Source organism: Aquarana catesbeiana, linkage group LG03 (assembly GCF_042186555.1).
Source record: "Aquarana catesbeiana isolate 2022-GZ linkage group LG03, ASM4218655v1, whole genome shotgun sequence".
Taxonomy (NCBI): Eukaryota; Metazoa; Chordata; class Amphibia; order Anura; family Ranidae; genus Aquarana; species Aquarana catesbeiana.
The window spans coordinates 151,815,037-151,842,988 of record NC_133326.1 but is presented as its reverse complement, the minus strand read 5'-3'; the positions used below and the strand labels follow the sequence as shown (position 1 = coordinate 151,842,988).

The window sequence follows — 27,952 nt, the reverse complement described above, 5'->3', positions numbered from 1 at the left end:
CGTCGCCTTCAGGATATCAGGTATCCTCACCCACCACAACCCCAACCACCCCAACCACAACCCCAATACCAGCCTCAGCCTAACAGACCACCCCCACGCATTCCGATGCAGTGGCCATCCGCTCGGCGGACACCACAATAGGGATGCCAAGAGTATGTCCCGTCCCTCAGCCTTGTGTGTTACAATCCATCATGGAAAAGTCTTCCGCAGGTACTATTGCGGGTAGACAATCACCTGATATGTCTATTGTTGGATTCAGGGGCTACATTCAGTAGTTTGAATGATGCCATATATGACACACCGCACTGCACTGAGGGAAACTCTATTGGTATAAATGGGACATCAATTACCCACCCCATCACTCCACCATTGCCCGTGGCTACTCCAGAAGGGCAGGAACTGTGTACCCAGAGTTTTGCTGTCCTTGTGGATTGTCCAGTATCTTTAATGGGGAGGGACCTACTCTCAAAACTGAATATCACCATTAAATTTGACAGAGGGGGCTCCCTCACTGCCAGCTCACCGTTCTGTGATTTACATGCTCCAAAGAGACACACTTTCAGGGGACTCTTTGCATCATTACCACCCACTCTAGAAACACATGCCATATGGGCAGACAACAAAGGGAGTGTGGGTTTTATTAACTGTACACCTTACACACCACAAATGCGTCCAGACGCTGAAGTACAATATCACAAGCAGTACCCCCTGCCACTTGAAAAAATTGAAGGCATCACACCATTAATCAATGATTACATAGCAAAAGGGATTCTGAAACACATCATAAGCCCCTGGAATACACCAATCTACCCTGTGAAATAGGCAAATGGGGAATGGAGGCTTGTACAGGACCTAAGGGCCGTGAACAAGCAGGTTATACCTCTGCCACCTTTGGTAGCAGATATTTCTTTCATCTTTTTGAAAATACCTGCTGATTCCCTTTGCTACACAGTAGTAGACCTGGCGAATGCATTTTTTAGCATCCCGATCGATGATGGGGTATTGCCCATGTTTTCATTCTCATGGGGGAGGGGAAAGCAGTTGACCTGGTCAAGATTACCTCAGGGGTATGTGGACAGTCCAGCAGCCTTCTCCATGGTCCTTAATGAGACAATTAAGTCATGGACTGCTGAGCGCGGGTCGGTACTAATACAGTATGTGGACGACTTGCTCCTGTGCAGTCGATCTGCTGAAGATTGTGCGGTCGATTCCACATCTCTGTTACATCACCTGGCCAGGTCTGGCCACCTAGCATCGCGGAAGAAGATACAATGGTGTCAAAGTCAGGTAGAATACCTGGGATGCATTCTGAAGGAGGGAACCAGGCTGGTATCCCCCAAACGTGCCGCAGCCCTGCAGGCTCTCAGTCCTCCAAGAGACAAAGCAACTTTGCTCTCATTCTTGGGCGCAATCGTATATTGCCGCCAATGGATCCCAGATTGTTCATATTATGATGGCATTCTGAGGGAGGCTACCTTGTCCACCGCCCCAAAGACAATAGATTGGACAACAGAAAGGCTCTGTGCTTTTCAGGCCTTGTTAAAAAGTCTGACTCAGGCCCCCGCCCTGGGATTGATAGAATATGGCAAGCCCTTTCAATTATACTGTGTGGTATCGGGAAATTCTTTTGCTGCGGTTTTGACACAGCAACATGGAACCGGGTACCGACCAGTCTCCTATCTCTCAAAAAAGTTGCCTACCCAAGTACAGGGGATGCCATCCTGTCTACAAAACCTTGCTGCTTGTGCTATGGCAGTTCAAGAGGCTAACAAATCACTATTAGGCCATGAATTGACTCTCTACACTACTCATTCAGTAACTCACCTCCTGCAAAACATGAACACGCAGCATATGACAGCACAGAGGCTTAGTGGGTATGAGATCACACTTCTGAATACTGATAACCTCACTCTCAAACACGCACCACCAAGTAATCCCACTGTCCGTCTTTTGCACTCATTGCTCAGGTTACCGCGAGACCCTGATCAAAAGCACAATTGTGTTGAACAGGTTGCAGCAATAACCAGCCCTCGCCCAGATCTCACTGACATTCCCCTACCAGGGGTACAGGACGTCTTCATAGACGGCAGTTGTACTCGCCCCTCTGATGCAACATTCCTGACAGGGTATGCCATTGTCCAACTACCTGATGTGGTGTTGGAAGCAAAAGCCTTACCACCCTCCTCGGCACAGGTAGCAGAACTGGAGGCGCTCACAAGAGCTTGCATACTTTTCTCTGATGAGGAGGTAAACATCTACACAGATAGTAGGTACGCTTTTGGTGTCACGCACGACTATGGCGTAATCTGGGCGAATAGAGGATTTAAAACTGCTGACAACAAGCCAATCGCTAACTCTACGCAAATTAAAGCACTCCTGCAAGCGATTCTTCTCCCAAAGAGGATAGCGGCCGTCAAAGTGAAAGCACATTCATCAGATAACAGCAGAGTTTCCAAAGGAAACGCTCTGGCAGACAGAGAAGCAAAAAAAGCCGCTGCCCTGTATGGTCAGACAGAGGGCCTGCCTTCAGCTCCTCTGTTACACAGACTTTAGCTAAGCTACTAGGCTTACAGTGGAAACTGCACATCCCTTACCACCCACAAAGTGCAGGAGTAGTGGAAAGAATGAATAGGAACATTAAGGACAAGTTAAAAAAAGCCACGGGGGGCACCATGAAAGGATGGTTGGATTACCTTCCTTCTGTCCTATTTCAGATCAGAACAACACCACATGCTAGAACAAAACTCTCGCCCTTTGAGATTTTGATGGGAGTTCCTGCAAACATAGAGCTGCCCCTCTTAGATCAAAACACTGACATTAACATCTATTCTCAACAGGAAATGTACGTGAAAAATCTGGTAAGTATGCTACAGGATATGAACGAACAAGTCTCTGTCACCTTTTCTCCTCTTTCAACAGAACCTACTCATCCCTTCATCCCAGGAGACAAAGTACTGGTGAAACAACTGGCACACAAAAAGAAGGTCGGACCCATTTTCTCTGGACCTTGGAAGATAGAGAAGGTTTCCAGAACTGCTGTACTGACCGATCTAGGAAACACCTGGATCCACGCCAGCCGGTTAAAGAAGTGTCCACAGCAACCCCAGACCCCTGACCCTCCACCAGCATCCCAAGGCTTCTCTCTTCAGGAACAGCGACCAGATTTGAAGGACATTCAAGAAGGCATAAAACAAATCTCTCGGACCGACGAGACGAATCCCCCACCAACAGGAAGAAACAAGAAACAGAACTTTGTACACAGTACCTGACAAAATGATTTCTACCTTTGTGTCAGGAAAAACATTATGCTTCTGGACATGTCTGATTCTGATAGTATTTATACCTACTTGGTAGAATGACCATTTCGATGATATCGAATGGTCAAAGGGAGGATTGTAAGGAGATTCCATATTACATTACATTATTGATTAATTGATTAATTGTTGATTTCACTCTGTTCATGATTTCACATTGCTTATTTTGCTTTAATAATCAGAAACATATCTTAGTATATTTTTGATTAAGATCAGACTGTCTTATGATTTACTGAAATATCTCATATATGTCTTTTCCTCTTTTTCTGTGTTTATTTGAGGAAACATCTGCTTGTGGTTTTGTCTCTGTATTTTTTAAAGAAGCTGCGGTTGTCCAGCAGACAAGTGACAGAGGATGAGGAATGTTTTGACCTATTAACTTGAACTACAGGGGTCACCATTTTTGATATCACAAGATGTAGGTATTATTAATGTTTAGAAAATCACAAGATTGGGATATGTTTGGAAATTACCGAATATGCTAATATGTATTATCATTTTGATTGGCCCCCAAATTGTGGGCAGAGTCTTGTAAAGACAGCATAAAAAAGCGAATCTAAAAATAAAGACTTGTAATCATTTCAGCATACCTAGTGTGTGTATGTGTTATTGATTAACCGCCGGCGAGGACCTCCACTGAGCCATCTCCAAGAGCCTAGGCCACAAGGAGAAGACGGGCGCCTAACACCTGGTTGAGTAAAATGTTGGATTTTTTTATTATTATTATAATCATTATTGCAGCTTTTATAACCATGTTATGAATTTCTTCTGCTTGTGTTGTTTAAAACAAATGTTGCTACACCAAATCACTATTGTAGCACCCCATAGAAGAGGCTTAGGCCAGCCAAAGATGGTTTGAACATCAGCTGGTTCAGCAGGAACCGGCCAAGATTAGAAAACGTATGGACAGGCTGAAGGTGGTACCAAGTTGATCAATTGATCACTTTAGATTATCGCTAGTGGCTGCCATAGCCTGGCAAGTGAATACAATGTCTCAGCAGGAGATGGTCTGTGTTGATAGGGGAATCGTGGTTGCAGGAAAAAAAATTTGCACCGTCTTAGGCCTGCCTTAGTAAGATTATATGGTTGCCTGCTAGGAACAACCGTAGAGAGAAATGTTGGGGTTTTTCAAACATGGTTTTAGTCAGACTACAGGCCTAATGGTTATGGTTTTGTTACCCTCAGCACATCCAAACAAGAATGTGTCAAAGTAATAGTTATGTGGGGACAAGCAAAAGAGATTCTGGGTTATCTTACTCAAAGTAAACTTATTATGGCTAAATAATGGGATTGTCCTGCAGAAACACGGAGTTTGGATGTCTACAGATTTACAAAAATTGATTTGGCTGGTATCATGAAGGGTCCGTCAAATAATCTGCATTGTTGCAAAATTACCAAAATAGTATAAATATATCCTGAAATGTAAATTTAGCAGTTTCCTGTTAAAGTGACATGTACATTTGTTTAATAAACTTGGATTATATTTTCACCACACAAAACAGTAGTCTGGATTCTTCTGCAACACTTTTAAGCACAACTAAAGATGTATAAGTGCAGCTGAAAATACAACACATTTTTATGCACTGAAGTCTTACCACATATCGCCTTAAGTCTTACCCACTCTGATATTGACAAGCAAGCTATTATGAACATTGAATGTAACAGTTAAGACACAATTTAAAAGTATGTGTGTTTAGTCTCCGTATTTCACATTAATAGAGTTAACAGTGACTGTACCATCATTTGCTGATAACTGTGGCTGCCTGAATATGCCTTTTGACTATGGCTGTGCAGGGGACAGCTGTAATGATTTGCTATGCCTCCTGCGTCTCTTCCTCTTCTGTTCTCTCACATCAAAGTCAAGTCTGCTAATAATAAATGTACTTCCAGGGCTGAAAATTCTGTTCTGTTAATGAAATGAGAGGTAACCTTTATGTGACTTGAAGGACACCAAGTGCCAAACAGTCCTCAGGGCTTTAAAAACTAATTATACAAGGAGAATCTGTCCATTATTCCTTTCTTTGCCCTGCTGAGCAAAATGTGCTTAATATGCTGAAACCGTGGCTGCTTACCTTGCCTGGGTGATCGCCGTTGATTCATGCATCCCACAACTTGAAACTTCAAGCACAGAACCCTTGAATGCTGGATTGATAAGAAAACTGCAGAGCAGCGCTGATCAATGGCCAGGATACAGGCTCAACACATATATCTATCTTTTACTGTGCCAAGAGGTTGGATGCATAAAATGCACAGAAAACTGGCACAGGCTTGTTTAACCCATTACAGATAGCTGAGGTTTTTAGATAAAATGCAAATTAAGACGTACAATCCTGATGCCATGTCTAGGGTACTTTTGTAGCCCATGTGTAATGACGACTAGCACTTAAAGGAGTTCTATGGTCATAAAACACAATGTAACATCATATATTCATTTCTACATCGTATTTCAATTATTCCTAGTCTATTGCTAATAATCCAAATGATTATTTTGTAAACTTACTCTGTGATGAGCTCCACACATTTACCTCTGAAATCTGTGACACATATTTATTATGCCTGGTTTATAGGCACTGCTGTGTCACAGAATTCACAGAGCCTGCCTTCTTTACTACAGAGGAGCTGAGAAGAGGAGTAAGGCAGCAAAGTACCATGGGATATGTAGTCCTTTGAAACTGAAAGTAAACAGAAGAGGAGAAGCTGCAAAACATGCAGGGAATCCAAACATTTGTGAAAAGAGATGTCCAGCAACCAGGCAGAACTCACAAAAAGAGATTTTTTCAAATAAGCTTATCTTGGATTGTCAAACTGTTTTCTGTATTGCTATTACAATGCTGATGTTATAAAATTAAAGTGCATGCTGTGACCATATATTTCATTTAACTACAAACATTCCAATCCCTGATTGAAAGAAAAACAATAGATGTTCCTCTTGTGTTTAAATTTGTTTTTGAAGCTTTAATGAAACACACGCCCTGTGTGTGTTGGTCTTCTATTTATTGGAAGTGGAAGAAGTTTAAGGGGAAGTGATGTAAAATGGGAAGTGATGATGAGGAAATCACCTTTGAGGCATGGTTAGGTGTTGGTGTGCAATGTTGGGCACAGTGTGGCTGCAATGGTGGGCACAGTGTGGCTGCAATGGTGGGCACAGTGAGGCTGCAATGGTGGGCACAGTGTGGCTGCAATGGTGGGCACAGTGTGGCTGCAATGGTGGGCACAGTGTGGCTGCAATGGTGGGCACAGTGTGGCTGCAATGGTTGGCACAGTGAGGCTGCAATGCTGGGAATAGTGAGGCTGCAATGGTGGGCACAGTGAGGCTGGAATGATGGGCAGTGTGTGGCTGCAATGGTGGGCACAGTGTGGCTGCAATGGTGGGCACAGTGTGGCTGCAATGGTGGGCACAGTGTGGCTGCAATGGTGGGCACAGTGTGGCTGCAATGGTGGGCACAGTGAGGCTTCAAAGGTGGGATCAGTGAAGCTGAAATGGTGGGCACAGTGAGTCTGCAATGGTGGGCACAGTGAGTCTGCAATGGTGAGCACAGTGAGTCTGCAATGGTGGGCACAGTGAGGCTGCAATGGTGGGCACAGTGAGGCTGCAATGGTGGGCACAGTGAGGCTGCAATGGTGGGCAGTGAGGCTGCAATGGTGGGCAGTGAGGCTGCAATGGTGGGCAAAGTGAGGCTGAAATGGTAGGCAAAGTGAGGCTGAAATGGTGGGCAGTGTGTGGTTGCAATGGGCACAATGAGGCTGAAATGATGGACACGGTGTGGCTGCAATGGTGGGCACAGTGAGGCTGAAATGATGGACACGGTGTGGCTGAAATGGTGGGCACAGTGAGGCTGAAATGATGGACACGGTGTGGCTGCAATGGTGGGCACAGGTGAGGCTGCAATGGTGGGCACAGGTGAGCCTGCAATGGTGGGCACAGGTGAGCCTGCAATGGTGGGCACAGGTGAGCCTGCAATGGTGGGCACAGGTGAGCCTGCAATTATGAGCACAGGTGAGGCTGTGCTGAGGAGCACTGATAAAGATGTTGTTAATATTTATTTTTGTAATTTAATTCTGCATAAAACATTTAAGTGTCATTTCATGAGATCATTTATGAGGGCATGTTTAGGGGTGGAATTAGGGGTGGGGCAGGGTAGGGGTTGGGTGGGACAACTGATGGCGAGTAACCCTTGAGGCCTGGCTAGTAGCTCAGGACTTGAAATTTTGAGCCCTGGTATAATTCTATTTAAATATTCCAGGCTCTTGAATTAGTTACATTTTCATACACAAAAATGTAATTGTGTATCAGATACCTGATTTAAAAGATATATTTATCTGTCAGTGTTGTATTTTCTCCATGTTTCCACACTTAGCAAGTAAGCCTTGGCGTGTTTCAGAAGCATCATTGCTCTTGTTTCCACAGTAGAGCCATATTGCTTGATTGCATACTCTAGTGCTCTGTTGATTGTCAAGTTTTGTAGCAAATGATTATCACAAGAGATTAATGCAAAACGACCATCCCCTGTTTAAACCACAATCTGCAAGAACTTACGGTCTGCAATCAAAAAAAATTGTTCTAACAAATACTGTTTTCCATATTTGAGAAAGATGGCCAGGAGGCTATTCCCACAAAATATATGCTGCTATAGTCAATCAAAAGTATTAGAATGAGTAATCAGCATCTGATTATACAACACATTCCTGGCAATATTTAATCAGAAAGATTAATGTATTTTCATTCTGAAAGGTACTTTTGGCTCTATCAAATAAGGCATGCATGTGGAATATGTAAGCTAGAGCTTTATTAGTTAAAAAGCTGCTTAAATGTTAACATGAACTATTGCTTCTTATTTCTACTTAACTCATTTACAAAATTAGATCAACTGTGCAGTGCCAAAAACATATATTCTAAAATTAGAAATTGAAAAATGCAAAATAATAACAGGAATGGCAACTATGGATAGTACACCACTCTGTATATCAAAAAAGGGAAAGCCAGGGAGGAGGGACAAAGCCACGAGAGCTAGCGCTGGATCATGATGGGGCTCATGTAAGTATAAAGGGGGGGTGAGAGTGGAGTCTGTGACACCAAAGGTTTTTCACCTCAGTGTAAAGCTTTTAAACCACATTCAAGACAATCAAATAAAAAGTAAACTATTTATTTAGATTTTTACCCAGCCTTTGCAGTTTACAACTTTTAATGTTGCTGGCTCCTGCTCCTAATGTGGTTTCTCTGAACTACGTGTCTTCATAGCACAGGGGTAAAATTGAACTACACTGCATCTGAAAACCACTAACCAAAAACGCAAGTTAATTTTAAATTAATTTTTAATATTCAAAGCAAACTTACACATCAATCCTGTCTCCATGCTTTATTTTGCTAAGAAATAACTTTGAAACACCCCCCCCCCCCCCACCCCCCCAGTATTTCTGGCCGTGGCTATCTTGAGTAAGGGCAGATGATTTATGTAGTATTTACTTCCTGGAATCCATCTGCCCTCAGGTATGCATGCAGGCACACGGGTGTGCTTAGCTGAGAAAACCCTTCTCCTCCTGAAGGCTCCTGAGATGCATAATATAATTTGCCTAGACCTGGAAACCAAAATGTAACTAAAGAAATCTTAAAAAAAAAAAAAAAAAAAAAAAAAAAAGTTTAAAAAAGTAAATATGTTATAGTTTCCTATCAATTTACTAATGTTAGCAGCATAACAATTAAAAATAGTTAATGTTAATGGAGTGAGAAAGATCCACTTTAACAGTGAATAATGCAGACTCAAGCCAGTCTGTTAGCTTAAAGAAGGTAGAGGAAAAAAGGAGGGGCAGGGAAGTGCCTTTACATCCTAGACCAGTGATGGCGAACCTTGGCACCCCAGATGTTTTCAAACTACATTTCCCATGATGCTCAACTACACTGCAGAGTGCATGAGCATCATGGGAAAAGTAGTTCCAAAGCAAGTGGGGTGCCAAGGTTCGCCATCACTGTCCTAGGCTATGGAGGCTGTGTGTTTCTATTGATGCAAACACTCTAGTCCCTGCAAGCAAAGGTGACTCTATAGGACACTGCAAGAGAAAAGAACCATTCTGAAACAGGAAACTCGAGGCAGTGGTCATGGCACCAGCTTAAATTAAAACATTTACAAGGATTAAAAGATAAAAAAGCTGCATACTAAATAAGGGAATAAAGTGGTTGTAAACCCTTACATCTCACTTAAGTGACAAACCATGGGAGGTTCACACAGATGAAACAAATCCACCTACATAAGTTGTACCTGTTCATTTACAGCCATCTCTTCTCTATAGAGTTCTAAAACACACAAATCAAAGATTTGCAGCTCCCGGTGGCAGAAGGCAGGGATCTGATGACATACGTTGCACAGCAGGGAGCCAAGCGTAATCTGAGACCTAAGTGGAGGAAAAGGACACATGCCCTTTACAGTCCCATAAGGAAACATGTACAGCTGAGGCTCCAGAAGTGATACATGCAAATAGCAGAGAAAGGAGATGGAAATCACACTTGATGCTTTATATTGAGGTTAAAGAGTGATGTGCTCTGTTCATTTTTCATTTCAGAGATTTAAAAACCACTTTAAATCAGCTCCTAAAAGTGCTTAAAAACTGAGGGTGTAATATCTTCAAGACCTTTTTTTTTTGCTTCCATCAAAACTTCAGCAGATTGCTGAACTCAGCCCTTTATGCAGCTATCCAGATCAGAGTTTCCTTAACAATTGTGTGGAGGCCTTACCCAGACCCTGCAGAGCTTGCCTGGAATGTGACTGGACTTTGTTGTAGTGTTTTCGTAGCAATAGTGTGGAGGCCTTACGTGGACCCTGCTGGGCCAAAAATTGCAGGGCTTGCCTTGAATGTGACCTTTAGGCACTTTGTTGTGGCATTTTCCAGACCTTTGTGTACTGTGTTAGCTAGCTCAAGGGTGCACTACACGTACAGAGCCATGGCACAGCCTCTGGCATGACCCAGGTTCTGAAGACTCACTTTGTGATTATGCCCACAGACAGGCTGGAGTTAGTCTAAAATGTGACCTTCAGGCACTGGGCTCTGCTTGTTGCAGTTTCCAGACCCGTGTGCTCTATGTAAGCCACAAAGTGCTCTCCAGGTGCAAGGCCATGATATGCTTCTGTAAGCTACTTCATTATATGTTATGAGCATTGGTAACTATTTCATTAATGGTACAGTTAAGCACCACCATCGTTACCTATTCCACTGGTTTCTGCAGAAAGGTTTGACATGTTGGGGAATTAAGTACTGTGTAGCAAGATGTAGTGTCGTGCATGCGCTCTCTTTACTCTGTTCCTATCTTTTCAGTGTGAGATAGTTTCTTCCTGCCTTTACTTCCATCTGCAAGAAGACATGCATTTTTCACCTCAGTTAGTCTTTGCTGCAATCTACAGTGACAAAGTTATCCCTGGTCATTGGACCTCTGCTGCTCTCAGCAGCTGCTTTGTGAGTTCCCAAGGTTTTTCTTGGAGTGATTTTGAAGAGAATGGCGTTTACTAAAGAAAAACTACACAGATCGTTAGAAATAAATTTAAGAAAAAAATTTGATTTACATTATACCCACAGGCCAATCAAGAAGCTAAAAACCCAACACCAGGAAAAAGCCCAGGGAGAAGATATCGCCAGCCAGTGAAAGGTCCAACGGTTTCAGCGCTGCAGTGGCGGTGAGTATTTTGCAGACTTTAATTTTGCTTCAAGTAGTTTGAACCTTAATATTGAGCAAATATAAAAACACAATTTCATCTAGTTATGAATTTTTCTTGACATCATACACAGCAGTCCTCACACAGGGAGCAAAAGGGGCAGCCAATGGGGACTCTAGTGTTTTGCACAGCACTGTAAACATTTTCAAAACAATTGCAGGAGGAGACAGCATAGTAAGAACCTCATCTGTGTGCTGCTTCTTAGTTGTATTGCCTAACTGCATTTGAGAAAAAAGCGAAGTCACCAATCTGACTCTGCTTTCTGGTAGGGGTGCCTGGATCACAAGACTGGCTAAAAACAATCTAAAAAATCTTTGGCAAACAAAGTTAAATAGTTAGTCAGGTTGAAAAAAGACACAAGTCTATCTAGTTCAACCATAAAAATAAAAAAAATAAAAAAATAACATCATACAATCCCATATACTCAATCCTATAACCACAGTTGATCCAGAGGAAGGTAAAAAACCCCAGCAAAGCATGATCCAATTTGCTACAGCAGGGGGATAAAAAAATTCCTTCCTGATCCCGAGAGGCAATCAGATTTTCCCTGGATCAACTTTACTTATAAATGTTAGTACCCAGTTATACTATGTACATTTAGGAAAGAATCCAGGCCTTTCTTAAAGCAATCTACTGAGCTGGCCAGAACCACCTCCAGAGGGAGTCTATTCCACATTTTCACAGCTTTTACTGTGAAGAAACCTTTCCGCATTTGGAGATGAAATCTCATTTCCTCTAGGCGTAAAGAGTGCCCCCTTGTCCTCTGTGTTGACCGTAAAGTGAACAACTCAACACCAAGTTTACTATATGGATCCCTTATATATTTGTACATGTTGATCATATCCCCTCTTAATTTTCTCTTCCCAAGAGAGAATAAATTCAGTTCCTCTAATCTTTCCTCATAGCTGAGCTCCTCCATACCTCTTATCAGTTTGGTTGTCCTTCCCTGCAATATCTCCAGTTCCCCGATATCCTTTTTGAGAACTGGTGCCCAAAACTGAACTGCATATTTCAGATGAGGTCTTATTGATTTGTACAGGGGCAAATGATATCTCTCTCTCTCTGGAGTCCATACCTCTCTTAATACAAGAAAGGACTTTTGCTCGCTTTGGAAACCGCAGCTTGGCATTGCATGTTGTTATTGAGCTTATGATCTACCAAAACCCCCAGATCCTTCTCCACTAAGAATCCCCCCAGTTGTACTCCCCCTAGTATGTATGATGCGTGCATTTTCTTAGCCCCCAGGAGACATCTTGTGAAGACGTTATTCCACTGCATAGTTTGGTGTCATCTGCAAGAACTGAAATGGTACTTTTAATCCCAGACCCTATGTCATTTATAAAGATATTAAAAAGTAAAAGGTCCAAACACTGAACCTTGGGGTACACCACTGATAACCTTAGATCATTTAGAGTAAGAATCATTAAGCAATACTCTCTGAATTCGGTCTTTTAGCCAGTTTTCTATCCATTTACAAACTGATATTTCCAAGCCTGTAGACTTTACCTTACACATTAGCCGTGTGTGGGGAACTGTATCCAACGCTTTTGAAAAATCCAAGTATGCCACGTCCACAGCCCCTCCCTCTGCCACCCCTCTGTCCAAGGTTTTACTTACCTCCTCATAAAAAGAAATCAAATTTGTTAAGAACCTCTGTCTTTCATGAATCCATGATGTCTGTCACTTAAAATATTTTTTTCCAGCAATAACTCATCTATGTGGTCTTTTATTAAACTCTATAGTATCTTCCCTGGTAAAGACTTTTTTCCCTTTTTAAATAGGCACCACATTGGCCCTATGCCAATCCAGTGGTACTATTCCCATCATTAATGAGACCCTAAAAATTAGATACAACGGCTTTGAAATGACAGAGCTTAATTCTTTTAGGATCCGTGGGTGGATGCCATCTGGTCCAGGTGCTTTATCCACCTTTATTCTGTCTAAATATGTCTGTACCATATCACTTTTGCGCCATTGTGGATCATTTAGGGCTGTGTCAATACCATCCCCATTATGGACTTGAGCTCCTCCATGCTCCTTTGTATACACAGAACTGAGGAATGTATTTAATAAATTTCCCTTCTCTTTGTCCCCAATCACCACCCACTCTAGATCATTTTGGAAAGGGCTGACATGCTCAGACCTGACCTTTTTCTTATTAATATATTCGAAGAATTTTTTGGGGTTTGTCCTACTATCTTTTGCAATCTGATGCTCGTTTTGAATTTTTGCGTCCCTGATTTCCTTATTACATATTCTGTTATATTCTTTGTAACATTTAAACAACAATAGTGTTCCTTCATTTTTATATTTTTTAAAAGCTCTTTTCTTATTGTTTATAGCCTTTTTAACTTTGGCCGTGAGCCACATAGGATTTATTTTTAGCCTTTTAAACTTATTGCCCAAGGGAAAATACTTTGCAGTGAGTTCATAAAACAGACGATGATATACAAGTGATAAACAAAAACATACAGTGAATGTCCAAAAGAAAGCAAAGCTAACAATATTCGAAAAATAGTTCATAAACTTCCTGTAGATAAAATTTTCTTGTGACAAGCTTCATTATAGATATGCCCACAGTGAACCGGGATGTGTAGCTGAAGTGAAGGGAACCACCACCATACAAAAGGGAGGCTTACCGAAACGTTTGAACACACAAGAACATATGTTCTGTGAGTCAAACAAGTTTGTGTTGTATAAACAACCAATAGAGATGGACACTGGAATTGCCTGGAATGGAAACCCCCGACTCTCATCAAGGTGAAGATGTCTGTACGGGTTTGTCTCATAAAAGACAGTGCCGAAGCTAGGAAGCACCGCCTTCCCTAACCCCCATCCAGCCAATCTGACAGACAACCAACTGTCAAACCGACCCAATCTAAGTCTTGGAGAGCAGCCCTCATCCTTGGAACATTTGCTCTCTTAAAGTTAAGTGTATCTTTCCCGTATGTGTTTTTTGGTTACAGCTAACATCAAATGAAATTATGTTATGGTCACTGCTACCCAGATGTTCCTTTATATTAATATTAGTAATAAGTTCTGTATGGTTTGCAATTACCAGGTCCAACAGAGCATCATTCCTAGTTGGGGCCTCAATAAACTGGACCAAAAATTGTCCTGTAATAGGGTTATACATTTTTGCCCTTTAACTGTTCCAGCAGTTCCATTACTCCAGTCAATTTCCAGGTAGTTAAAATCCCCCATTATTATCACCGTCTCAGTCCTTGCAGCCCTTTCCATTTGTGCAAGGAGCTGAGACTCCACCTCCTCATTAACATTGGGTCTATAACAAACTTCAATTAGTGACTTTTGAGTAACTTTGAACTACGCACATCTATATGCAGTTCCACTCATAATGCTTCAGCCACATCACACTCTCCATCAATTAGGTCCTCATTCACACTCACTTTCAGATCACTTCTCACATAGAGACAGACCCCGCCACCTTTCCTTTTTACCCTGTCTCCCTGAAAGAGTGCTTAACCAGGAATAGTAATAGCCCAGTCATGTGAGGAATAAAGCCAAGTTTCAGAAATACCGATTACATCATAGCTCTCCTTGTGCACCAGAGCTTCCAACTCACCTATTTTGCTTGGCAGACTTCTGGCATTGGTGAACAAACACTTTAATGCATTATTACATTTTGCTCTGGTGTTTTGCATATCCTTTTTAGTAGTACAACTGGCACTATAATTTCCAATGGTTGTTTGCAACATAGGAACTTCCTTGTCACCTGCCTTAACCCTCCCTCCATCTATCCCCATTCCACCCTCCATGTCTGACCCCTAACTGACCTGTCTGCCCAATGGAATTCTTGTTCACCCCCCAATCCTAGTTTAACTACTCCTCCAACCATCCCATAAACCTCTCCCCCCGCACAGAAGACCCCCTTCCATTCAGGTGCAAACCATCTTTAGCATATAGCAGTACAGTCAGTATTTATCTGGCGCTCCAGATGGAGTAATCCTTAGGGGTATAGTCTGTGGCTGTAATATCTGGATGGTGATGTATCCATAGAAAGGGGTATTAAGGGTTAAAAAAAGAAGGCAGCCATCCTTCAGAGTGTGTCCAGAACTCTGCAAGACATGTAAGGAATAAACAGGAAGGGGGAGGCGCCGACCTGAGTGTAGTATTAAAATGATGACTTTAATAGGATAAGATTAAAATCACTTACAAGATGACAGAAGATGCATGCTCGTCAAAGTAAGGTGCAGTCCTGGCATTCCACATGGCTCTGTGGGTCCCACCGCTGTTCCGGATAGCTGGAAAGGATTGAGCAGCTGACTGGAATGGATCACAGTGCAAAGGAACCAAGCAGCTCCACACAGACCAGCATGGACCGTGGAACAGGAAGTGATGGTTCCTTTTCGCCTGAAGAAACGCTGTGATCCATTCCAGCCAGCTGCTCAATCCTTTCCAGCTACCTGGAACAGCGGTGGGACCCACAGAGCCATGTGGAATGCCAGGACTGCACCTTACTTTGAGGAGCATGCATCTTCTATCATCTTGTAAGTGTTTTTAATCTTATCCTTTTAAAGTCTTCATTTTAATACTACAATCAGGTCAGCGCCTCCCCCTTCCTGTTTTTTTTCCTTACACATCTTTAGCATATAGGTTGCACCCCAATGAAAAGTCATCCCAGTGCTCTAGAAACCCAAACCCTTCCTTCTTACACCAGATCTTAAGCCATGCATTCAGCTCTCTAATCTCCCCCTGCCTTTCCTGTGTTGCACATGGCACAGGCAATATTTCAGAGAATATCACCTTGGAGGTCCTTGCCTTCAACTTGGAGCCTAGTTTAAATTGATTCTTAAGGAACCACCACCTTCCATGTATTCTGTCATTGGTTCCAACATGGACCAAGACAGCTGGCTCATGCCCAGCCCCTCCCAGTAATTTATCAACCCGGTCCACCACATGCCGAACCCTAGCACCAGGGAGACAGCAAACCATCCGTTGAGGTGATCCTGGCGACAAAATATTCTATCAGTCCTTCTGATTATAGAATCCCCTATTACCACCAACTGTCTAGGCCTACCTGCACTCCCCTCACCACCCCTACTAGATGGGCTGCTCTCCCACCTGTTAGGGGTAGCAGTGACATCCAGGGCTGCCACCTCTGTGTTTGCCACCTCCACATCTTCACTTAACTTGGCAAATTTGTTTAGATGTACATACACAGGACTGACCTTCCTTTTCTGTGAGCCCCTTCCACTCCCTCTAACTACATTAACCCATCTTCCTACCTGATAATCCTGACTTGCCCCTCTACCCTCCACATCAACCCTACTGACCACCTGCTCAGCGAGCAGAGCACCCCTTTCAAGGTTGTCCTTTCTGCCCGGTGTTGCAACTTTCTCCTCCAGATCTCTAATGCAAGCTTCCAGAAGAGCAACCCGCTCACATCTGTCACAGCGGTATCCATCCTGGAGCTGTTGCATCAATTTTGCATACATGTGGCACACTGTGCACTTAGCAAAACCTTCAACCCAGGTAGCACTCATTTCCCAGTTACAATATAATAACTTCTAGGAAGTTTAAGATGTTACTTACAGGTTAGAAGACTCTTGTCTTAAGTCCTGTTTTCAACTCCTGGTTATTAACTCTCCACCTTAGTTAAAAATTCCACTTATGTTCACAAATTCCAGATGCAAGCCAGCATTAGCAGGGAGCCAGCTCCAAATTGAGTTGTATAGACACTTACATACACCTGTGAACAAAACATCTTCCATATGCTGTTTGTATGTCTGCAGTGTATTTAGTTGTTTCCTTGGAGTTTGAATTATGGCATTTGCAACAAACATGAGGTTGGGGTGGTCTGCATCTTTAACCCCTAAAATACGTCACTGAAATTTTAAACTGACGTACCGTATAAAATCTTCTTCATCCTCTCTTTTAGGTCTTAATTGTTTAGGCTGTGTCATATTCAGCCAGTTGGGAAGGGACTTCAGTAGTCTAGTGATGTCATCATCCTTTGCCCAAGAAGCACTTATCACCAGCTTCTCATCTGTCTGAACAACGCTCCTACAGGAAAACAAGTAGGTTAGACCACATCTAAAGACTGGACCATCTGACATAAGGGATACAACAGAACGCAGACCATTTCAACTGTGTTGTGTGAGCAACAGTTAAAGAATGCATATGTAAATTACAGAATATATATAGCATATCCAAAGTATATCATAGATTCTCTGGAGCAAAGCATTCCTCTAGAACGGAATACAAATGGCTACATTCTAGTTACATTTAAGGATTACATCATGTCGGATGGGCATCAATCAGGCTGCACTGGTGGCAATGGTGGGTGCTGCATGCCTGGTAATGGTGGGTGCTGCATTCCTGGCAATGGTGGGTGCTGCATTCCTGGCAATGGTGGGTGCTGCATTCCTGGCAATGGTGGGTGCTGCATTCCTGGCAATGGTGGGTGCTGCATTCCTGGCAATGGTGGGTGCTGCATCCCTGGCAATGGTGGGTGCTGCATTCCTGGCAATGATGGGTGCTGCATTCCTGGCAATGATGGGTGCTGCATTCATGGCAATTGTGAAGCTGCAGATGGGCACTGACATTTATTTTGCTTCACAGTTCTTTATTTAAAATTTAAGCTTTTTTCCCCTCAAACTTCCCTCTTAAAGTGAAGGTGCATGTTATATGCCAATAAATATGGTATATCCAAATAACATGCCTCTTTACTCACACACAGCCACAAAGGCAAGAGAATTCTTGTTGGGCAGTGTATTAGTGCTCAAACTAACTCACTTAGACCAAATTTTAATGGTTCAAAGAATGTCAGGCAAAATGGTTAGCCCTCACGCAAGTTCACTTCATCAAATCTGGCCCTCTTCGAAAAAAGTTTGGACACCCTTGCTGTAAAATTTTGGATTTCACATCACTTTCAGACTAAAACTGGCCATGGATGGATCGAAATTTGGCCGGATAAGCAGGGACCGACTGAATTTTGATCCATGTATGGGCAGGCTCGACTCTATTATTCGACTTCAGCACAACCGGCCTGTTGTGTTTTTTCGTTCAAGGGCATTTTAATGGTGGGAAATAGGTTACTGAAGGGCCTGCGCCCATTTACACATATATAAATGGAAATCCTTTGTTAAGGTGGATTCCTCATGAAGAAGTTTGAATATAGAAGAGACTAAACTTGTCTGATGCGGACCCTGGGCACAGATATGTTCAAATTTAGGCTTATCGAGAACGAGAGAAAGCTCTGGTAATGAAGAGATGTTTAATTTGAAGATAGAAATAATAAAGATGAACAGGGATACATTTAGAAGTTCTTAAGTCATCAATGAGCAGAGTTTACGGGATACTGGGTTGACTAGGTGGCTTAATTGAAATATCGCTACTTTAGCCCATGGCAACATACGCCCATAGAACAAGCTATCAGGAAGTTCTGGGTTATGCAGAACATTAGTCAAGAGAGAGCAGGGTAAAGAGAGAGAGAATACTTCAATACACATTTATTCCAGATTGCCAATGTGAAGAGCATAGGAGCAAGTCAAAGTCGTTTATATAGTACATATTGGTTGGAAGTTCTGGACCATATCAATGTACATATTTGTGTGGGGTATAATTGCACAGCTTCAATTTCGATCCAACAACTGGGTAGATGTTGGGTAGACCATGAAATAAAAGGCCGCAAGTGAGTAGCTAAATAGTATTTGATCACGCCTGCTGCACCTAAACCATAACGTGCCAGAGTAAAGCCCCTTGCACTGGCTAGTTCAATAGAAACCGGCTGATATTCAGCCTGTGTGTACTGCAGCTTGTCCGACAGAAGCTTCTGTCGAAGGGGCATGACCTAAAAAGGTCTGTCGACTGCCTCTCGGCCGGGCTTTTAGCCAATGGGTGAGAGCGCTGACTGGAGTTTTCTGGTGGGAGGGGGACATCCCCCTGTCAGAAGAGCAGGGAAGATCACCATACTAACATCGGATTGATAGTACAGCGGCTCCGACCTGAGCTGTCAGGTTTTTTTTTGTTCAACCCACTGGGTTAAACGAAAAAGACTAGCAGTGTGTACTAGGCTTAAGAAACATGTATGGTCAGCCTAATCTGTTAAATGCTCTTTGCTTAACCCCTTAGCTCCGACCGTACGCACATATGAACCTAGGCTTGAAGGGGTTATACCGGGGTGATGCCTGCAGTAGTTGCAGTAGTTTTTTAGAGCAGGCGGTCTGCTCTTTAGGGATAACAACCGATGCGGCTAAAAGCCGCTCGAGTGTTATCCTACAGGAGCGAGAGGGGATGTCCTCCCCCTCCCGCCACCTTCTGCCGCTCTTCCCGGGCCTCCCGACCCACCAGGAGAACTGATCCACGATCCGGCACTTCCGCCTGCTAGGCTGAGACTGGAACAAAGCCAGAAATGGCTTTGTTCCAGTCTCCTACGTAAAAACACGGAAGCGACGTCACTTCCGGTTTATTGGCTGCCAATTACAGTATTCAGAAACACCATTTTTGGCAATCTGAATACTTTGAAGTGCAAAGGAGGGATTGGGGGTCTTTTTAAGACCTCCAATCCCTCCATAAAGGGTACCTGTCACCACCTACTGTCACAAGGGATGTTTACATTCCTTGTGACAGCAATAAAAGTGATCACAATTTTTTTTTAAAGTGACAATGTAAAAAAATAAAAATAAAATAAATAAGAAAAAAAAATTAAAAAATGTTTAAAGCGTCCCCGCGCAGCAAAGAAAATGCATGGATAAGTCGCGCCCGCATATGTAAACGGTGTTCAAATCACACGTGAGGAATCGCCGCAATCGTTAGGCCCCTTTCACACTGGGGCGTTTTGCAGGCGCTATTGCGCTAAAAATAGCGACTGCAAACCGACCTAAAACTGCCGCTGCTATGTCTCCAGTGTGAAAGCCCGAGGGCTTTCACACTGGAGTGGTGCGCTGGCAGGAGGGGAAAAAAACTCCTGCAAACAGCATCTTTGGAGCGGTGAAGGTGTGGGGTATACACTGCTCCTTCACCGCTCCTGCCTATTGAAATCAATGGGACAGCACGGCTATGCCACCGGCATAGCGCCGCAGTAGCGGCGATTTGCGGGCGGTTTTAACCCTTTTTCGGTGGCTAGTGGGGGTAAAACCGCCCCGCTAGTGGCCGAATACCGCCGCTAAAATGCCGCTGATAATAGCGGCGCTTTACCGCCGACGCACCTCCCGCCCCAGTGTGAAAGGGGCCTTAGAGCGAGCGCAATAATTCTAGCAAAAGATCTCCTCTGTAACACTAACCTGGTAACCATTAATTTTTTTTAAAGCGTCGCCTATGAAGATTTTAGGTACTGTAGTTTGTCGCCATTCCATGAGTGTGCGCAATCTCAAAGCATGAAATGTTAGGTATCTATTTACTCAGCGTATCATCTTTCACATTATACGAAAAAATTGGGCTAACTTTACAGTTTATTTTTTTTTTTTATAATTCATGAAAGTGTCTTTTTTCCCAAAAATTGTGTTTGAAAGACAGCTGCGCAAATACCGTGTGACATAAAATATTGCAATGATCACCATTTTATTCTCTAGGGTCTCTGTTAAAATACATATTTATTGTTGTTTGGGGGTTCTAAGTAATTTTCAAGCAAAAAAATACAAAATAGGCTTAGGCATGAAAGAGTTAAAGGTGTTACTAAACCCCGTAATATGAAAATAGTTCACCTGCCCCCCCACAGTGCCCACAGCTTATAAATCTTCTTTTTACATTAAAATGCTGCCACTATATATCTTTTTGGACGATCTGTATACAGCGCTTATACGATAAACTGCACAGTTTCTCCAGTGCTGATAGTTCAGGAAGGAGATTTCCACTGCTGCCTGTATACACGCCCACATGTGTAATTATCATTATCATGTGACCTGGCTATCTCTGAGAACAAGTAACAGTTCTCTCCAGCATAAAAGACACAACTGAGCATGTGCAGGTCAGCTACACTGCCTGTGTTAGCTGGCCTTCCCCAGATAAACAGTGCAGGAGGGGTAGGATCTATGCATACAGGATAAAACAGCCTTTTTAAACAATGCAGAGGATTAACCCCTTACGTTCCACGATGAGTAGAACAAGCATGCTATGCTGCATATACAGACTGATTTTACTGTTGTGGGTTTAGTAACACTTTAAGCTTAGTTTCAAGGCAGGTGATTAAGTCCGACTGAGTACCTCAATGAGTTCTATTGATGATCTTGTTGCGGCATTGTTTTCAGAGTTAAGCGAGACAATTGGTCTGTAACTGACTGGGGATGACAAGTTCTTTCCAGGTTTCAGGATGACCGAGATATAGGAGTGCATATATTGGGAAAGAGGGACAACCCCCTGACTGGAGCTCTGATCGGAGTGTTCTGGCTGGGGGGGCCGTCCCCCTGTCAGAACATAATAGAATAGCAGGGGAGATCACTGTAATGTTGGATAGTTAGTATAGCGGCTCCTCTTGAGACGTCAGCCCTTCTGGGTTGAACAAAAATATAAACTACCTGTTGTACTAGGCTTTTGGCAGGTATACGGTGTAGCACATTCTAACAGAAGGTAGGTGCTAGTAAGGGTTGTTTTACTAGGCTTTTTCAGCATAGGAAAATTTAGGCAGGCCTATGCTGCAAGCTAGGCCTGTCTGTTTTGATCTTGGGGCTGGGAGTGGTTAGAGTAGCAATGGGTGTGACCACCTGTGCTCCAGTCTGAGGCGCCTCCCCTGCTTCCAAGGAGAATGTTCTAGAAGAGGAGGCTGGGCCTAGAGCTGGAGTGGCAGGCAGCACATGTGGGAGCCCTGACCAATCCCTAACTGGCATTGGCAGGGGGCGGACCTCCTTTATATGCTGAGGTCACATGCTGCACATGTGAATGATTGAGGGGAATTGGCTCTAAGCTTATTGACCAGCATCCTATGGGTTTTGGTAGAAAATTAGTAAACTGTTTGGTCCATAAAAGTGTCTTAGCAAGTTTGTGCATCTGTAACGCCTTTAGTTGACCTCAAATCTGGGTAACCGTCCAAAGACGGGCCATATATGCATTGAAAGCTCTAGTCCTTGCAATAAATAGCCCATTGCTTCAAAATGGAAATAAAGTCAAGTGCACAAAAATTACATTTTAAAGAGTAGGGATTTTATGAGATAGCCTAGGCAAAAGTGCAGTGGACATTTGCATTTATTAGCCTTAGCTATAGCTAACGGTGTTCATTAGTGGCGTGAGCTTGTTTCACAATTTACAGAATAGCCCAATTAGTAAAAAAAAAAACAATACCAGTTACATATTTTGATAATCTATTAAAAAATGATAAGCTACATAAAGGCATGGATGATAAACCACTAATAACTGTGAAAACAATGTCCACAAAATAATGAAAAACATTACATTGCATTTTAATAACAAGAATGCAATATAATAAAACAGGGCACTCATTAAAAAAAATGCTTCTAGAATAAAGCAAAGCTTGGCTAAATAAGTTAATTGTTAGCGTTAATTATTTTATAACTTGACAGGTTTTTTTTGTTTTTGTTTACATAAACAATACGTGTCCATTTGCTTGGCATATTGTCTAGGCAGTTGAGCAAATACAGTAGCTTAAACGGGAATGGAAAGTGAATTTATGACTAAACTCTAACTGATGGCATGGCAAAAATAACCCTACATTGCATACGTTATAATGGAACAAATGGAATTATGCTGGCAAATAAAAAGCATGCCAAGCGCAATACACTTTTGAAAAAAGGTTATACTTCCAGTCGGTATGTTCCACACTACAAACATAGCATGCATTCTGCAGCCACAGAAACTCTGATGTGTATCATCCAAAAATATGCTCAATCATAGAAGCGCAGAGTGATTGTTGAAAATCAAGGGCATCAGCCAATGACATCCAGTCATAAAAAGGCAATCAAAATCAATACATGAAAAATATATTTGGCACCATTTCAAAGAAATCACCAATTACATTTTATTTAGGCTAGTATAGAATGAAACATAGCATTTCATTCACTGTGAAAAAATATTGATTGTGTTTATTTTAAACATATAACAAGAGTCATGTACAACAAATGCTGTGATTTGTAGAGAGCACATTTTCCACATGAGGAGATAATCGGGTGAGGACTGATTATCATGTCAGGCAAAGTGAAGTTTGCGATCTCCATATTCTATTAGCGCCACAGCTTGCCACATACTTAGTTAATCCAATCATCAAAGATATCACCAATAATTAGTTTTCTAGTTTTACAATTGAAAATGCACTAACACCACTAACTTTTAATTTCACTCAGAGCCCTTTGAGAACCAGAGGCTACAAGAGGCAGGACTCGCCTGAGTTAACATTTTAGCTACACTGCTGTTCATCCAGAACACAAACTACAAAATATAGATTGGCCGTACCATGTGCGTGTGTAATTGCTTTTTCCTAGTATCCAGCATGTGAAACTAATTAAGACCCGCAGGCCTCAATGATACAGTAAACACCAAATCCATTTTAAGATATCAAGATTTAGCCGTGCTGAAGTCAATATGTGATACAGACCTTAAATGAGTATTTAAGAGAAAGAAAAATAATGAACTTGCATAAATCAATATATCTGCCTTCTGTTTAGAAATAAACTGAAAATACGGCTAAGCAATGCATCATAGCAATATTTAAGATTGTCTGTTTTAAATGTTTATAAAACAAATGTCAACAACTGAACTAAAACTTGAACCCCCCCCAACGGGCAGCCCCAGCATCGCTTTAATAGGGTCTCCATGTGCAGAGGGGCAGGAAGAATCAGCCAATCACATAATGATTGTCTTTCACAGTGGTCACATGATTGGGAGTTGGTCTTGTCAACAAGGGCCAAGAGCTGAATTAGGCAGGCTTTATATCAGGGGTACTTAACATGGTACCTAAGCCCCATATGGCCCTCGGAGTCCTCTGATGTGGCCCTCGACCATAAACCAGGGAAGCGCATGCCCATGCTTTGGGATGGTGGGTCGGCAAACCCAAACCCACCCATTTATATAATGCAAGTAAAAGAGAAAAATATTATCAATTCATGTTAATGTTGACAGTGGACTTCTCGTCAAATATCTGTTCATGTTAATAGTGCATATGCTAAACCATTTGGAAGTGAAAAAACAATAGATATACATTACTTCTCACAGAGATCACAGTACATCCCAGCAATGCTTTCACCTGCTCTTCTCACCAGAAAAGGTCACCAGCTACTTCCAGGACTAAGGCTGCTTTCACACTGCCACGCTGCAGTTTGACTGCAGCACAGGTGCAGCATGGGTGTGCCTGCGGTCTACGTATAGGTTACCCACAGTTTCCCATAGACTTTCTTTTATGTCCCGTGTTTTTAGTGTGTTTTCTGAAAGTGCACCAAAGATGCAGTATGCAGGACTTTTGGTGAACTTTCAGAAAATGCGCAAAAACAAGGAGACACAAAACCCTCATGAAAACCATGACATTTGCTGGCTCAGAGATGACACAATCATGTAAACAATAGGTGCTCAACCTGTGGCCCTCCAGCTATTGGAGAACTAAAAGTCCCATCATACCTCTGCCTATGGGAGTCATGCTTGTAACTGTCAGCCTTGCAATGCCTCATGGAACTTGCAGTTCTGCAACAGCTGGAGGGCCACAGGTTGAGCACCCATGAGAAAATCCTAGTATCTAGGATGTTCTTATCTTTGTACACAAATGTCTAACACAGATCAGTCATGCTAAAGCTTCTCACCTTCCACCTTGCTACAAAGTCACAATGTTGCCATCTGATCACTAGGGAAGGGTAGACTGAGGAAATGCTTTCACCTGCCTGTAGTAGACTAATGACATGGTATCAGCTTTAGTAAAATCACTTGACTGCAGCTAAAGGACTAATAGGTAGAGTTTTGTGGAAAAGCTATACATTTGTTGTATACTGTGGCATTTGTGGAATTTATTCATGCAGACTTGCTAACTTACTGAAAGGTCCACTTTAATACTTGGTTTCTGTGTACAATCTGTAATTATGCATATACTGTATATGGGCAGTCCAGGACCGACCGGCCGGTCCCTTAGGGGCGCGGCCCACCTAATTTGCATGTGGGGATGTATGCAGGGCGTGGTACTCATACGTTTGTATGAGTTTTTTTTTTTTTTTTCCAAGCCACATGATTAAAGTCTGAGGCTCTAATTGGCTTGAAAAAGGTTGGGCTTGGGGCGCAGAACCCACCCACTTGAGACAATAGTGAATCAATGCTCGCTATTGTCTTCCGTGTTCTCCTTGCGGCCAATCAGAACAGGAGGCGGATTGGGTTGGCTGGGTGTTGAAGCAGAGGAAGCTGTGGAGGGGCTGAGTGCAGGGGGGGGGGGGCGTGCAGTGGAGGGGTGAATGTGGGGGGACCGTGCCGTGGAGGGGTGAGTGTGGGGGGACCGTGCCAATCAGAACAGGAGGCGGATCGGGTTGGCTGGGAGGAGAAGCCGAGGAAGCTGTGGAGGGGCTGAGTGAGGGGGGACCGTGTCATGGAGGGGTGACTGAGGGGGGTCAGTACCATGGAGGGGTGACTGAGGGGGGTCAGTACCATGGAGGGGTGACTGAGGGGGGTCAGTACCGTGGAGGAGTGCGGACCTGGGGCAGCCATTTTTACCTATTATGCACACAGGCTCTCCTTTCTACTTTAAGCCAGCTATACATGGATTGAAATTCGGCCAGTTCAACAGGGACCAGCCAAATTTTGATCCATGTATGGGCATGGTTGTTTTACATAAGTCGATTTCCCAATCGACTTCTATACAACCGCCCTTTCAGATGTTCAGTGTATTCTGATGGTGGGAAAAAGTCTCCACTGTCAGAATACAATAGTTCAGTGGGGAGAATTCCCCCATCTACCTCGAATGTGTGGATGGGGGATTCAAGTCACTTTCGGTTGAACAAAGGAAAAAAATGACTCATCTATGGCCAGCCTTACAGTGCTACCCAATGGTTGTGTTTACTGCTCATTTTGTAAGTCTATGAATTGGTCAACATACATGGCTATGTTATCTTGATAGTTAAAAGGCAGAAAGGCAGTTTGCACGTGAACAAATAGCTATTTTGGTACTAAGCTTTTTTGTGTCTTCCATTGTTATCAGCCATTATTGATTGATTTTGAACAATGAATGTTCAGTTTTCTTATGATGGGACTTATTTATAGGCAGTATTGCAAAAGCAGGCAGCAACGGAGGCCAATGCAACAAATAAAGTAGAAATAAACTTCCTAGCTTTAACCTCTTAAGCCTCATGCACACAGGGCATTAGAAAAACGAGCTTTAAAGCCACTACCAACGCCGGGAAAAAGCGGCTGTAAAAACGCGCTTTTAGTAGCTTTTTGCATTGGCGTTAATGCGCATTTAGCCGTGTTTCTCTGGCTTTATTCAAAATCAATGGTTCCCTATGAGAGCTGTCTACTGATCCAACTTACAGCCCATTGATTTAAATAGAAGTAGCATCCTAGTCAGATCATTATGATCCGACTTGGGGTGCGACTTGTGCTCCAAGGATCTTGAAGGGGAACCCCACGCCAAAACAAAAAAAAAAACTGTGTGGGGTCCCCCCAAGATCCATACCAGACCCCTATCCGAGCATGTAGCCCGGCACGTCAGGAAAGGGTGGAGACAAGCGAGCGCCCCCCCAAAACTATACCAGGGCACATACCCTAAACATGGCTGTGGGTGCTTTGGGGCAGGGGGGGCCCTGCGCCCCCACTCCAAAGCACCATGTCCCCATGTTAATGAGGGCAAGGGCCTCTTCCAGACAACCCTGGGCGGTGGTTGTGGGGGTCTGCAGGCAGGGGGCTTATTGGAATCTGGAGGCCTCCTTTAACAAGGGGGCCCCCAGATCCCACCCACCCTCTGGTATTCTCCCTCCGGTCTTTGCCGCCGACCCGGTCCTCCTCTGACGCTGTCTCCCGTCGTCGTGCTAGCTCCGCTCTTCGCCAGTTCTTATATAGCCATGGGGCGTGGCCATCCAGCGACGTCACCATGAGACCCCGATATCACGTGGTATGAAAAAGACCGAAGGGAGAAGACCAGAGGAAGATTTTAAATAAAGGACTTGTCAAAACCGTTTCTTGTTTTTATTTACACTACACTGCTTTTTTTGTACCCCATACTCATTCACATAGGGGGGCCAGGATCTGGGGGGCCCTTGTTAAAGGGGGCCTCCAGATTCTGATAAGCCCCCTGCCCGCTGACCCCCACAACCACTGCCCAGGGTTGTCGGGAAAAGGTCCCCCTGCCCCAAAGCACCCACACCCCCCTCCCCATGTTGAGGGCGTGTGGCCTGCTATGGTTCGTGAAGGGGGGGCGCTCGCTCGCCCCCCCTTTCCTGACCTGCCAACGCTGCATGCTTGGATAAGGGTCTGGTATGGATCTTGGGGGGGAGAACCCCACACCGTTTTTAATTTTGGCATGGTATTCCCCTTCAAGATCCTCAGAGTACAAGTCACACCACAAGTCGAATCATGATCCGACTTGGATGTAATTTTCATTCAAATCAATGGGCTGAAAGTCAGATCAGTATATGGCTCTCATAGGGGAACCATTGATTTTAAATAGAGGCAGATGAACACTGCTAAAAGCTAATGCTGTATCTTAACGTTTACAAGCATTTGGCATTTGAAATGCCGGTAAACTACAGTCTTGAACATGATTTATCTGCTTTCAAAAAACCTCCTGTAACCTCAACTGCCTCCAACCTACTATAAACGACTGAGTGTACATGTACACATAAGATAACATTGAGGAGAGTTCAGAGGCTGCTAAAAAAACACCCAGCTGCTCCTAAATATGAGTTTAGTAGTTGTAGTGTACATGATGCCTTATATACCAGCACCTTTTACTGTAAAAATGTAAAACAAAATAAAAAATTGATGTAACACATTTTTTTAAACCCTCATATAGATGTAAATGCATGGATACATATTCGGTAATGCCAGGATCGCAGCAATGAAAACCAT

General features: G+C 43.2%; 1 protein-coding gene across 1 annotated transcript in view; it reads right to left on the bottom strand.

Moving 5' to 3' along the window:
• The window catches only part of EXOC4 (exocyst complex component 4), an 813,215-nt gene that overhangs the window by 201,575 nt on the left and 583,688 nt on the right, over positions 1–27,952 (bottom strand). Inside the window, exon 13 of the mRNA XM_073619419.1 lies at positions 16,883–17,038. Within this exon, the coding sequence (XP_073475520.1) occupies positions 16,883–17,038 (156 nt within the window). The remainder of the gene's footprint in view (positions 1–16,882; positions 17,039–27,952) is intronic.